Consider the following 13,864-nt stretch of genomic DNA (forward strand, 5'->3'; position numbering starts at 1 on the left):
TTATATTTCCAAATATGACACATTTGACTTGCCTTGCCCATATGTTGCACCATGTTGCAGAAACAATTCGTGCAAATTTTCCACTTGTTGACAAGTTGGTGTCTTCTGTGAAGAAGGTGTTTGTTAAAGTGTCATACAGAAAAGAAGCCTTTAAAGCAATAGCACCGAGCGTTCCACTTCCGCCAGAACCAATTTTAACGCGCTGGGGCACGTGGCTGTGTGCAGCGAGTTATACCGAACATTTAGAAACAGTTAGGAATGTCGTGAATACATTTGATCCCAAAAGTGCAGCATCAATTCATATTGCCCAAGATGTACTAAAAAGTGCAGAACTAGAAACTAATCTTTCTTATATATCTGCTCACTTCTCTCAACTTCCATCCACCTTTTCCTCACTGGAGGCAAGCAGTAGCAATACTACTTTGTATCAGTCGTTAAGTGTGTTCAAAACCACTGTTTCCAAATTGAATTCAGTTCCTGGAAGAGTAGGTGAAGTAGTAAAGGAAAAAGTACACAGCATTCTTTAAAAAAATCCAGGTTATGAACAAATGTTGTGAAATTGAAGAAATTTTATCCGGTAAACGTACTGAACTGCCAAGTAAAATATCACTAACAGTGGACAAATAGCGGCTTTTGTACATGTGCCCCTAAGTTCCTGTGAGGTTGAAAGAAGTTTTTGCCGCTGTAAGGACATCTTACGAGACAAAAGGAGGCGACTAACTATGGAAAACCTAGAACATTTAGTAACTGTGAACTTCAACAGAAGGGAAGTTGAAAGTTCGGAGAGCTAAATGTGAGTACCAATGGTTTTTTAAATTTGTAATGAAATATGTTGGCTTTGTTGCATGATTTGTATTTAAGTATAGCTCTTTATTGCAAATGAACCATTCAGTGATTACATAAAATGAACTTAAATACTGATTTGTTGGTCTTAAAATAATGTAAAATCAATTTTAATATTTGGTATAAATTTTTATGTGCATATTTTAGTGCATATTTCGGAAGTTTTTCATGCATAAATGCATACATATTTAAGGGATTATAAGGGCATAAAAATCCGGTCCCTACTTATAAGGTATGCAGTAATATATCAGAGATGCACAAGGGGCACAATGAGCAAGGACGCTGAGAAGAAGGGAGTGTTTCACTGTAAATACATCAGTAAACACATCATCAAGCTTGAGAATTTCATATCCATATCTGTTGGTAGGTCTGCAGGCTTCAATTGGAAATTTGGTTTAAACATTATGAGATCTAAGGTTTTCTCAGTGGTGGTTATGAAGAGTTTTGGCCTCTGAGATATAACGCCATGTAGTCCGTTGAAAGTTAACCAACGTTTTCAGGAAAACATGTTGCCTCCAGCTTCAGGATGAAGCAAGAAACCAGCTTGAGAGCAGGCGGCAAGCAGAGCTCGCTGTCAAAGGACTACAAGACATTGCACCCCAGGAGATAGAATTCTCAGAACTCTTCTTGAATTAAATATTGTCTGTAGCTCATTCCACTGTGCTCCAGCCAAAGTGTAGTGCTATTAGAAACAATAGTATCCTGTAAAAGTATAGCTCTTTTGTTTCTAAATAATTATTGAGCCTACTTTAAATGCATCTCCTTCCAGTCCAGTGATTTGCCTTCCACCAAGTTACCATTACAGGAAACTTGAACTTGTTGGTAATATTGTTCTCTTGCTGCAATTACTCATAATGTATCCATATTTTAAAATCAATTGAAATCTGTCCCACTAAAATCATTTACTGACTTGTTGTGTCTTTGAGGTGACTGTATGTAACCTTTCACTATAAATCCAGATAATGCATGCACAGGTCCATTGTTCTGACTGTTCAAAGTAAGTGTTAAAATGGATGACATGTATTACAACATTGTGAGTTGGCCCTCCTGTATCTACCTTCTAGGTATCTCGCTCAATTTGGGGTGTATGGTTACTTTCAGTCTACTTGTTTTTATGTAGATAATTGATCATTTATTGAATTGAGGAATTTGTTTGGCTCCTGTTTTCATGTGATCAGAAAAGGAGTGTTATATGTGATGCTGAAACTAAAATTGTTAGTAATCTTGGAAATGGAAATGTTAGAAATTTATATCCAATGGCTTCACAGTTCAGTATTTGTTTCCAAGATCATTTTGTTGTTTTATTTTTAGTTGTGTTATGGGAAATTTCGTTTAGGTGCATATAATTGCATTGAAAATCAGTATTTAGTAAATATGTAAATAATGGCATTACTTAGGAGCACTGATTTCTTAAGAAATGTTTATTAAATTTAAAAAGATATATATGTATATGTACATATTACTATATAAAGTATGTGCGGTGACAAGATTTTTCATGTAGGGACCAAAAAATGGTTAAAAAGCTGGTGTCTTTGTTATAATTCCTTCTATTTGTAATATTTTGAAGGAAAACGGAGAAAATGCGAAGAAAAGTTAAAAAGAGTTTTCGAATTCAGATCTATGCACATTCCTGTCTTCAGCGACAATTTAAATTATTTTGTTCATCTTGTCATTATTATTGTTATCTTAACAATGTTTCTGTTTAGAGTTGGCAGTTTTTTGGAAAGTACATAATTGTACAACTAGTTAACATTTTGTGGGAAAATAATTTTGAAAAAGATGATACATTTTTATATGTTGGTTATTCCCATATCCTTGAGGTTGTTGTGTAGTTTTTGGATGGAACTTCCCACCTAATATATATCACACTCCCTCACACAACACAATATCTCCAGTCCTGATGCAATATTATTAAATGTAGTAGATATTTATATTCACAACAACGAGAACTAAATGGGACAGTTGTATTGTTTTAATGGAGGTGAGGAGGTTCCTTAACTTTTATTTAATTGAAAAACCAAAGTATAACAATAATAAAGTTTTAAGTAAAATGGAAAATGTTAACTTCCACATTTTTTTTATCTCTTCAAACTGTACTGCTGTAACATACAAATCCTGAGTCTTATTTAAACCCTACCTCCGGTCTGTGTTCCTGTTTCTTTCCTTTGTTGTAAAGTACTCAATATTTCCATGAAAAATTTGTTACAGTAAGTTAAACGGTGTTTTACTTTACCAAGATAATGGCTGATGTCCAAGAAATGAAAGATTTTAGGAAGGAGAAGATCTGGAATATTCTACAAGGAACTTTCAAAGCTGAGCAATTGAGGCACAGAACCTAAAATTTCTATATATTTGGTGCAAAGACATACTCCAGGTATCATCCCTCCCCCAGGTATTTAAAAATTAGAATTTGAGAAAACAAGAAAACATAATAGATATTAATACAAAAATATAAAATATGAAGAATTAAAAATATTTTTACACTAAACAGAAACCTTATCTCTAGATTTATCCACAAAAGTGTTATTAAATAGTTCAGACATAAATATATAAGCAAATTTTCAGGTTACTTACCCTTGGAAAAATTCCAGGCAGTGCCTATGATCAGAGCATAACTAGAAATACAATGATGTTTGCAGAGCATTTCCGAAGAACGAAGTACACTACACACACTAAATTTCATATATAGTTTTATTATTAAATATGCTTGTTAATTTTATAGTGCATTTAGATGTAGTCAAAATTACACTACACTTGAAATATTCTATTACCACATCAATAATCTGAGTCCTACACAAACAAACTTCACACTCATAGTTCACTGTTCACATATACAAATGCAAACTTTGTGTTATTTCCACATATATAAAATTACATACATTTTCAGTCAGATTCATGTTTAGAGTCAGTCATATCTTAGCAATATAGATTTATCTACAGATCAGAAAATGTGAGTCAAATGGAATTCTCTGTGTTGCTTTACACTGTTACTGGTTGTGGATAAACCTTTATTTTTGAGGTGGAGATTGTTGTATAATTTTGTACCAGCATAGTAGATTTCCTTTTTAATAGACTGCAAGATTACAAACTGGTCTCTCAAGAGAAGTGTTTTGTATTGAGTGCATGAACACCTGCAACTGCAACATTCATTATTTGTCAGTTACAAATATTATCAGATCTCTCATGTGCTCACTGACTAAAGGCAGTATGTGGAACTTCTTAAATAATACTCTGTATGATTCTTTCATGAGCATCTGCCATTAATCTAATGATTGTCTTCTATAGAAGAAATATTTTTATAATATCAGAAGTTACCCAAAATATTATACTACAAGGCATGACTGAATTTAAATATGAACTATATATATCATAATGTTAATAACACATAATTATGTAGTTGAAGATTGCTAGTATTTATTTTAATCAGAACAATTGGTATATAAGTTTTCATAGGAATGTCCACATTGTATAATATCTAACCCTTGGAATGAGCGAAATGTTGGAAGAATATTGGGTATTGAGACCCAGTTTATACATGTATGTAGATTATCGGCTTGCTTCAGCTGGATGGTAGTTCAGAAGGTGGGGAAGGGGGATATAAGCAGGGTGCCCAATAAGCTATTTGTTATTAGGGGTTATACTAAGGTTGCATGGACCATAAGTAGCTAATACCCTGAATGGTTTTGGCAATTTGTCCGCCTTCTCCCTGTTCACTGGAAGTCTGCACCAGGCGGTCAGTTGCTCCAAGCTGTTGAAGCTGCTCCATAAGCTGACACAGAGAACAATTAGTCCTCTTTCAATAGTTCAAGTAAATATATAACCATATTCATAAAATCCTCGGGGTATAGGGCCTACATTTTGAGGTTCTTCAAGCCAGCCGGCATAAATCAACTTTAGGAAACCACAACTAACTATTTGAGGGATCACGAGGAGGAATCTTGATGCTGTCAAAAGAGATTTTGGATGTCCACGAAATGTTTAAATTATTCATCATAAGTCTTTATTTGTTTTCTGATAATTGCGAAGCAAAGTAACTGAACCGAATATCTGTCGAGTGCCGAGGATTTCTGTATATCTGGATTGTATTCATACGTCACATTAATGGAAGAGTTCGGATGAAAATGGACGTCATATTTTCTAAAAAAATTGCTCAATATTCGTTAGGTATCTTTATAAAACATATTTTGCAGCAACAATACTTTGGAAATTCTATTGATGTTAGCACATGAGCAACACGGCTATTCCAAAATTAATTATTTCAGTTCGCGCTTTTTCGGTACATTCATACTGTGATCGCTCTAAATCACATGTTTCTCCTAGTTTCCAATCACCCAAGAAATATACTCCATATAATATGCCACTGGATCAGATCCAAAATTAAGAGTTAGTACGTGTAACATCTGCGTGACATTTGACTGATCGGGAATTTAATGCTTGTTTTAAAGTCTCAACGCCAAAATTGAACCAAAAGTTTCCTATTTTTTTGTTCCTTCGGTTTGAAAAATTAAATAAAAATAGCTCTTTTCCGGCAAAGTTCCAAACTTTATTTTTACTATATCTTCCACATTTTAAAAGTTGGAATTCCTCATCAATATGTTAGGTAATTAAAAATCGATGACTAGTAAAAAAATATAAAAATGATACTTAATTGGATTGGACACAAAAATAACTACATGATCCTGTGAGCCTAAGCAGTTTTGTCCTGCTTTGCAACTAGAGTATACCCCTTCTCTTGATGAGATAAAAGAGCTGGTTTCTATATTTAATATGCGTGGAATTTTATTTAACATGTAGCAGTAGCTTGTTTAATCATGTACGTATAATTGTCGCATCCAATTTAATATAATCGAGTAAAATTATCTGTAGAGAGGCAGAACAAACGTAAGACGTGGCTCCCCAAATTCCCGAGGCTGGATGGTTGGTTTATACATTGAAGACTTCTGGGCTATGAGCGAAATCACTGGCCTGTTATTCGATATTAATATAATTAAACAAGACAAGAAGATAAGTAATTGGTAGGCCGAGAACGTTACAGTCCAAGTTAATGTAAACTGTACTGGCAAGCGATGCACAAATAACAACGCATATTTCAGTTAATATTTATACTGGCTACAGTAGTAGTTCTTCGACTTGACGGTCTGTTGGGTGAGGCGTAAGTTCTTGAAATTAAGAATTTCCTCAACGATTAACTTCCTCCGCCCCTGGTGGGACCTCGGTCCTTCTATCTTGACAAAATCGCCGGGTGGGGTGCAAGATGCACAGAGCTCAGGCTCAGGTATGCAAGGGTGTTCTTTCTTTCCTTTCATGCATAACAATGGGCGAGGGAACGCTTTTCATATATGATATTCGCCGATGATCGCGATTTTGTTGCAAACCTGTGAACCAAGATAGATTTGAAATCAAAGAAATATTGTTATCGTAGAGGATTTATAGAAGGTCATGAAGCAAACGTTGAGCATCTTCGTTTAGGTAATCTTATTTCCTACAAAAATTTAATTTTCCAGAACAAGGTAATTTTATAGACGATTTTGCTTATTTTTATTATCACTTGCTTCCATATTTGAATGAGATCCAATTGGTGTTATGTTCATGAAGCCTGAATGTAAAAATATCTACATCTCACCACTTCTTTATAATTGTCGCCAATTGTATTTTACATCGTAAAAGAGAACTTTTAACAGTAAGAATCCACACGTATAAGTGTTATTTATTAATTCATTTGTGGCTTATTTAACGACGGACCGTCTCTCTGGTCTAGTGGTCAGATTTCCTGGCTACAGATCCAGAGGTACGGGTTCGATTGCCTGGACTACCAGATTTTCTGAGAAGTAGTGGGACTTGAATGGGGTCCACTCAACCTCGTGAGGATAACTGAGGAGCTATTTCAAGGGAATATCGGCTCCGATATAGAATGCCGAAATTAACGGCCGTGCGGATTCGTTGCGCACTAAATTCGCCGAAAAGCGGTGGCGTTTGCAAATTAAAACCACGGAGTTTATTTTGTTTATTTAACAACGCTGCCAGTAGCCCAAACAGTATAGCGTCCAGTGTTGAATTAGAAAGGATATGGATGGAGGCGGTCACGAATCATGAAGAGGAATTGCAGGATTTCTGTTTAGTTTAGTTTACTTTACTATGTATCAAAAACAGCATATGTCATATAATGTCAAAAGGCATGACGGATGCGAGTGACGAATTAGGAAGACGGTGAGATCAAGTGGTCGCGATTCGCTTTATTGCAATCTACTAAACCAGGGTTCAACCGAAGGATTTAGGAAACTTCAAAGACATTTATGATAAATTGCCTCCAGAAATCGAACACGAAATTCCTGAATATGAAGAAAGTATGATAACCACTACACCGATATTTTCGTAGCTAATATATGAGAATTTTCACATTCATAAATTCTGATTTTATGTCACATTTGATCCACTATATCCGATGTCCTTCTGTTAAACATCCCGTATTGAGGATTCTAGAATGATGAGTACACTGTTGTTCATTTCATATAGCTAAGTTATTTCTCAATTTTTTCTTAAAAAGAAAGGAGGCCAATAATCACATTTCTGGCTAATTTGAAGCTTTCCGTAGAAAGTATTCCCATAAAATTAAATGATTAATTTTTAGGTTATGAGATGTACAGTGTCTTCCAACCCCCAGACAAAAGACGATGAAGTTATACTCGTAATTTTAAATTAGCTTTTGCCTTCAGATTACTTGAGTCGGGAATGCGACGTCTTTAATTCTGGTAGAAGTTTAAACACGTCACAGAGGAACATACTCTCTTCTGTATCGGAAGTGTAAGCCAAGCAAGAAGTAGGCGGCAAACCTGCTTCTGGAAGACTTAGAAATGGCTATCACAATAAAAATAGCTCCTATCTGCTTTACTCCTTCCCAGAAGCATATGATGGAATCGTTGTGTGAAAGGAGAAATATACGTACTTGGTTCCCTCCTGAAGATGGGGACAGCAGTTCCCTCCAAAACCTCTGCAACCACAAATTAGATTGTATTGTCATAACCCAGCCGTAAACACTTAAAATCTCTTGTGATATGTTCGTATTTTACACTTAATTTTGAGAAGCCTCTTTACTACCAAGGCATAGGCAGTAGTTGTTTCCTTTCAGCTGACCTAACTTGAAGATTCCACTTTAGGAACCTTTTTATCACCCCTGTTCTAAGGCAACTCAAGTCCCTTACAATGAGTATAAATTTATGAATCCTTTATTCGTAATGTGGGGATTAAGTCTCCTCTAAAGCTTAAGTAGGGACAGCATGAGCCTTGCGGACCGTTCCTAGGCTAATCTTGACATATCTTACGAGCGAGCAATTTACCACCGCGAAATGATAGATAATACAAGAGGATAAGGTGCGATTACTTCGGTATTCAATAAGCAACTCCATCCTAAATCTAAAATATCAACATACTAAGCCTGTGGATTACAAGTTACTCCTGGAACCGAGAACCGCATAAATTCGTTTATGTAATGGAAGAGTTAAGTAGCGCCTGCAGAAGTTGAAACAAAAGAGAACGCAGGCTATGTTCGCCATCGAGTAAAGGTTAACTTCTAGAACACAGAGCAGGATTGAGTTAGGAAAACCGGTTGTTTTCCTTGATCCATGTGCCCTACGTCTGTTGCAAGGCGTGTGGATGTTGATAACACACGGGTTATGGCGAACATAAAAAAGTTACGGCAGATTTTAAGCTAGTCCTGCATAAGAGAGGTGTTAAGAGGAAGCTTCCGGAAGTAACAGTTGTAACCGTGGGCCTAATGACTAGAATAATGCTACTGGCTCCAAAGACACGGATTCCATTCCTGGTTCTATACGAAAAGTTCTGATGATAGGATTTTCTCATAATTCTCCGGCGGCTCTTACTCCCCACTCAGCCATTTATTTCGCTTTATATCGTCAGCAGAAAAGAACATGTGCATTTAGTGTTTTATAGAATTTCGCTAAAGAGTACACTTTCGATTATCATCAGTGGGCCTTCCAACTGTCATCATCTTCCATTCTTCGATAACATGTGACTAAACGTATCTTAACAATCTCTGGCATGTTGTTCTCCCTCTTTCTCATACAGGCATGTTTTTTTGAGGAAGAGGAAGAGTAATAATGCGACTGATCACGCTAGTACACTAATTTTAATTTTGGTTAAATGAACTCACGGAAATCATCATATTATAATTTTCAGATCCGTATCTTACGCGGTAACTACCTTCTAAAGGAAGTTATTGAAGGAAATATAGAGGGGCGGATAGAAGTGAACAGAAGACGAGGAAGAAGACGTAAGAAGATGCTGGATGACCTTGGGGACAGAAGAGGACATTTTCATTTGAAGGAGAAAGCTCTAGATCGCATCAAGTGGAGGAACTGTTTTGGAAGAGACCGTGGACCTGTCGTCTTGACAGATTACTGATGAATGAATGAAGTCATTTATAGACTAACAGCACTCGCAATTTCCCTGTGCTAAACAATAGCTTATTGTTGTTAATACTGAGAAAGTTGACTCTAGCAGTAATAAACCCTCCTTGTATTTAGGAGGAGCCTGGTTAGAATCTTGGCTGGGACATCTAGTATCCTGACTGATGTGTTTTCGTGGTTTTCCACATTCCCTGCATTCAAATGCCTGGATTGCGCCCCAAAGGACTAAACCGATTCCTCCCACGTTCTGTCCAATTTATTATTCATTAATCGTCCAAACTTTTGACGCTATACAGCCTAAGCTACTTACGGCGTCATTTAATTAGGCACATATATAAAGAAGTTGTGGCTAATGTTCAGTCAGAACTTCCGGTTTCCTGTTGATTGGGGTTCGAGATTACGTTATTCCGTGTGCATTTTCTATGACAGTTTTCTTTTATCCTTTTCGCTTTTATATCTGTTGGTTCCAATCTTCTTTCTGTTATTCACGCGTTACGGCTAATGCAGTTTCTAAAGAATTTTCTTTATTAAATACCAAAAAGGAACTTCATACTCTTACAGTCAACCACAGTCTGATAAGTAATCTAAGCACCTAAAAAAATTTGAATGCTTAATTGGTAAACCGGTAGTAACTGCAAATTCTGATAACCTCTGCAGTTGATATCGCTCCATAAAGAACCCGAATAAATCTACCAAAATATAGCTCTACCTACAAACATGCGCACAAGAGAACTGAGATGGAGTAATATGGCATGCCCATTAGTCCATAAATTTTCTCAGTCTCTCCAAGAAAATGACAGAGTAATATTTTAATATAGATCACGCATAGTTCGTAATGTTATGTCAATTTCTTCTGCGATACAAAAAATTACAACTGCTTCTGGTCACAGTCTTCCTTCTACTTGAGTCCTTCAATTACCTGATTTTCTTTTTTCATAAGCTCATAGCGTTTGAGATGATAGGCTGTAGTAGTCTACCCTTAAATTATTACTCGGCGCTAAATAAGCTATTATAACTCACTTTTCTTAAAAACCTAAGTGTGAATTTTATAATAATATTAAAATTGAATACCTACATTGCAGGCTAAAAATGAACCTAGAACAGCTGCATTAAATTAAAAACCGGCATGACTGATTAATAGGCTGTCTTGGAGGTTTTGGAAATATTTTTCCCTTGCTTGATACATTAGCCTAGTTGTGGCACGTCATGTTCTTTGCTGATCGCTGTGCCTCGTGATTGTACTGAATATCATGAACCGTCAATAATTTTATGCGTTGCCCACAACGCTTTTCGACTTTTAACTAACTTCTGATGAGCAATAACTAACTTGGGTTTCTTTAAAGTCATTTTTATCCTACAAAAAATCATTTGCATGTTAAAATCACATTGGAGTCATATATTGCTGGAAAACTTCTTGTCGAATTGTAGCTGTAATTTTAGATTTACTATTACAAAAAGTGCACATTCTTTGTTGTTGTTGTTGTTGTTGTTGTTGTTGTTGATGATGATGATGATGATGGTGGTGGTGGTGGTGGTGGAGTTACGCAAGACCATTTAGATAAATATGGGAAATTCTTGCACCTCTGCTTGGAATTATAGGCAGTTCATTCATGTATGTGTTAATCTGCTTCAAAATAAGTCTGTTCACAGAAAAATTAGACAAAATTTACAAGGCCTAGATCTTAAGGAGATATATACTTAATACTCTGTTGTTCATCGAAGATTATATGATCCTAGGTGAAAATAATATCATCTTTAATTTCATCTAATATACATCAATATATCTTTCGGTTCGCTATTTAAAAACGCCTTCAGAACCGAGCCTAAATATAGTCAGATATAGGATTATTAATGACTGTGGAGCAGTTGGTGGAATGAAAATTAGTATGAGAAATCGAATTGCTCGAAGAAAGCCCGCACTGGTGCTACTTTGTTCACCAAAAATCCCACACGGCCTGTCCGGGGACGGAACTCAGGCCTTCGAGTCAGGAAGGAGGCAGCTAACCGCCTGATCTGTGGCATAGCCCTAAACTGCGCATAAAATTAATTGGAAGTACACGTGTGTCAGACTATAAAGTGAGACAGAACTTCGTAAAAAAGAACAATGAAATAATAGTAAATATTGTGTTAGAAGCCCTAATGAAGCAAACGTAATTCGGTAACAATAACAAGAATATTAACATACTGATAGTTAAAATTTGTCTGGTGATAAAGCAGCCGGGTCGTGAAACTGACTAATTTAATGAAAAGGTGAAGAATGCGTGGAGCTATACCTCCACTTCCTCACGTATTAATGGTGCTGTGCTTAATTAGGCTCAAGGACAATTTTATCTACAACATTTACCATAACCCAACAAAGTATGAAAAAGCCAAACTTCGAATTAGAGTAAGAAAATAAGGAATTTCTTCGTAGATTCAAATTTCGATAATAATTTATTGTTGTTTGTTTCTTCAATACATTTTTTTTCTTTGTTACTGCCAGGGAAATAAATGGCTGTCACAAGGCGGAATTGGTTTTTGGGTCGAGAGGAGAGTAAAGGTCTTGTGTTTGAGCTAGAGATAAAGTAGTTGTCTCTAGGGAGGATCCTCGAGAAAAGCATATTGTACATACAGGCGCATATGGACACGTATACACCCACACGGAATCTCTTGTCCTTGATTCATACTGGATTTATATCTCCACCATTATTGGCAAACTCCCTGGCCTCTGCAGCATCCCGTGACAGTTAAGTGTTGGAATCTGCTTGAAATACTATCTGAATGCTGCAATCTTCAGCCACCAGAGTTGCAAGATTCAGTCTATTGACTTCAGTTTTATATCGTCCTCAGTTCTGTCCCCAGACAAAGTAGGTTGTAGTATATCACATTATCGTGAATAGAAAATGTAATAAAGTGGTTGTATATTTAATAAATGAATATAATTTGTGTTACCTGCTTGTTTTTCTGGAAATGAAAAGATAAGAGACACGTCGTTTAAATTAAAGGGGATTATGTCATTGAATATTTATTAATTGATAATCAATAATTAAAATGTAAATAAATAATTACAATTTCTGTATTTCAGGGCTGAATCTGAGTAAATGTGTTTAGTCTGTTCGTAGTTGGAAGGAATGTTTGTAAGATCATTAGTACACGAAACATCAGGAATGACGTCAGAGACGCTACTGTGTGACATCACTGCATGTTCATGATAGCCAATCTAGATAGTAACAGAGTAACATAGCAAGAAAATCACTGGAAGGAACTTATGGATCGGGATAGGTTAGTAATAAGTACATACTATTAAAAATCATAAATTATGGCTGAAATGTTTACTGAGCATCAAATATATGACCTTTCAGAGGATGTTTCTCCTCGGATGTTGCCAGCACTGATAGTCAATCTTACGGCTGCCGGTTGCCTCGTGTATTGAACATGTGCTTAGAAAGTGAATTTGTTTGTAAATTGTGTGATATTTTGGTCATAAATTGAAGCAAGTGTGTACCAGATGGGTAAATCTAAGCGTAATAAAGCGAAAACAAGAGCCAAAAATCCAACCGGTCTTCCCAGCATTCGTGATATTGAAAGGGAACAAAGTGAATTGGGTGGTGGAGTTAGTGACCAGAAGTCCAAACAAGAATATGCAATTCAGACTCTACTTGAACTGGTACGTATTTAAGGCAGAACTATACGGGTAGGCTGTTTTAACTATATGGACAATCTCATAACAATTTATATAGTGTTTGGTGGTGTAATGTAGGGCCATGGCAGCAGAAGATATATGTGGATAACTAAATGAAGTTTGATATTCTTGAGGTACACGTTTAAAGAGGTCTGTAATCTTAGCTGAAATAATAATTAGAACATTGTGACATGCCATCCCACAAGCATTACAATTTTATGCCTTTCTTTACAGCTTCAGTCTCCAGATGCAGAAAACAAGGTTATTGGCCTACAGACATTAGCTACAGTGTTTGATGTGCCTGGTTCTGTGGAAGATGTTATGAAACATACAGTAGTGAAAGTAGCTGCACCATTACTCTTTGACAAGAGTACAACTGTCAGGAATGCAGCAGCTGGAGCACTTAGGTAGGTACTGGCGCTTCATTTTAGGCAAGTCCTGTGGGATTTGTGGTGGACATAGTTGGTTGGTATTCTTTGGATACTTCATTTTCCCCTACAAATTCTCATTTCACCAACTGCTCAACAATCATTAAACATCCTATCACATATAATACATAATCTCAATACTGGCATCATTCAGTAAGCAGCTTATATTGCCCCTGTACCAAAGTACCACGTGATGAAGGGGCTTGGAGACTTAAGTTTTTTGCACTGTAGACTTTTGAAGTACACAGAGGGAGTGGTCAGCTTCATGCTCCACTCACATCATTACCAAAAACCAAGCTGGAGGTGCCCAGGCTGTGCGGGCCACACAGCTGATTTTGATGTGGTGAAGCAATAATCTCTGACACTACTGAGATTGAAACCTTGGTTCTTCAGTAAATAGTCACCTGAGTGACTGACTATTCTGGTTCTAGTCCTCGTTGAGATGTTATAGGAAAGGAAGCAAGTTGAGTGCCATGTAGTGGTGAATGGTAAAGTTAGCAGGAACAATT

The 13,864-nt window shown here is 36.4% G+C and overlaps 1 protein-coding gene across 2 annotated transcripts in view; it reads left to right on the forward strand.

The window, feature by feature from the left end:
- The first annotated feature begins 12,444 nt into the window (after positions 1 to 12,444).
- Positions 12,445 to 13,864, forward strand: part of LOC111872044 (HEAT repeat-containing protein 3) — a 35,485-nt gene continuing 34,065 nt past the window's right edge. The window contains exons 1-2 of one of the 2 annotated variants that reach the window (XM_023865541.1): positions 12,445 to 12,527; positions 13,162 to 13,334. In XM_023865541.1, the coding sequence (XP_023721309.1) occupies positions 13,249 to 13,334 (86 nt within the window). In that variant the 5' untranslated portion in view covers positions 12,445 to 12,527; positions 13,162 to 13,248. Of the gene's footprint in view, positions 12,528 to 12,596; positions 12,913 to 13,161; positions 13,335 to 13,864 lie in introns of those variants that run through there. The other variant, XM_023865538.1, reaches the window with a different exon arrangement.

The sequence above is a fragment of the Cryptotermes secundus genome, unplaced genomic scaffold (genome assembly GCF_002891405.2).
Source record: "Cryptotermes secundus unplaced genomic scaffold, Csec_1.0 scaffold87, whole genome shotgun sequence".
Classification (NCBI taxonomy): domain Eukaryota; kingdom Metazoa; phylum Arthropoda; class Insecta; order Blattodea; family Kalotermitidae; genus Cryptotermes; species Cryptotermes secundus.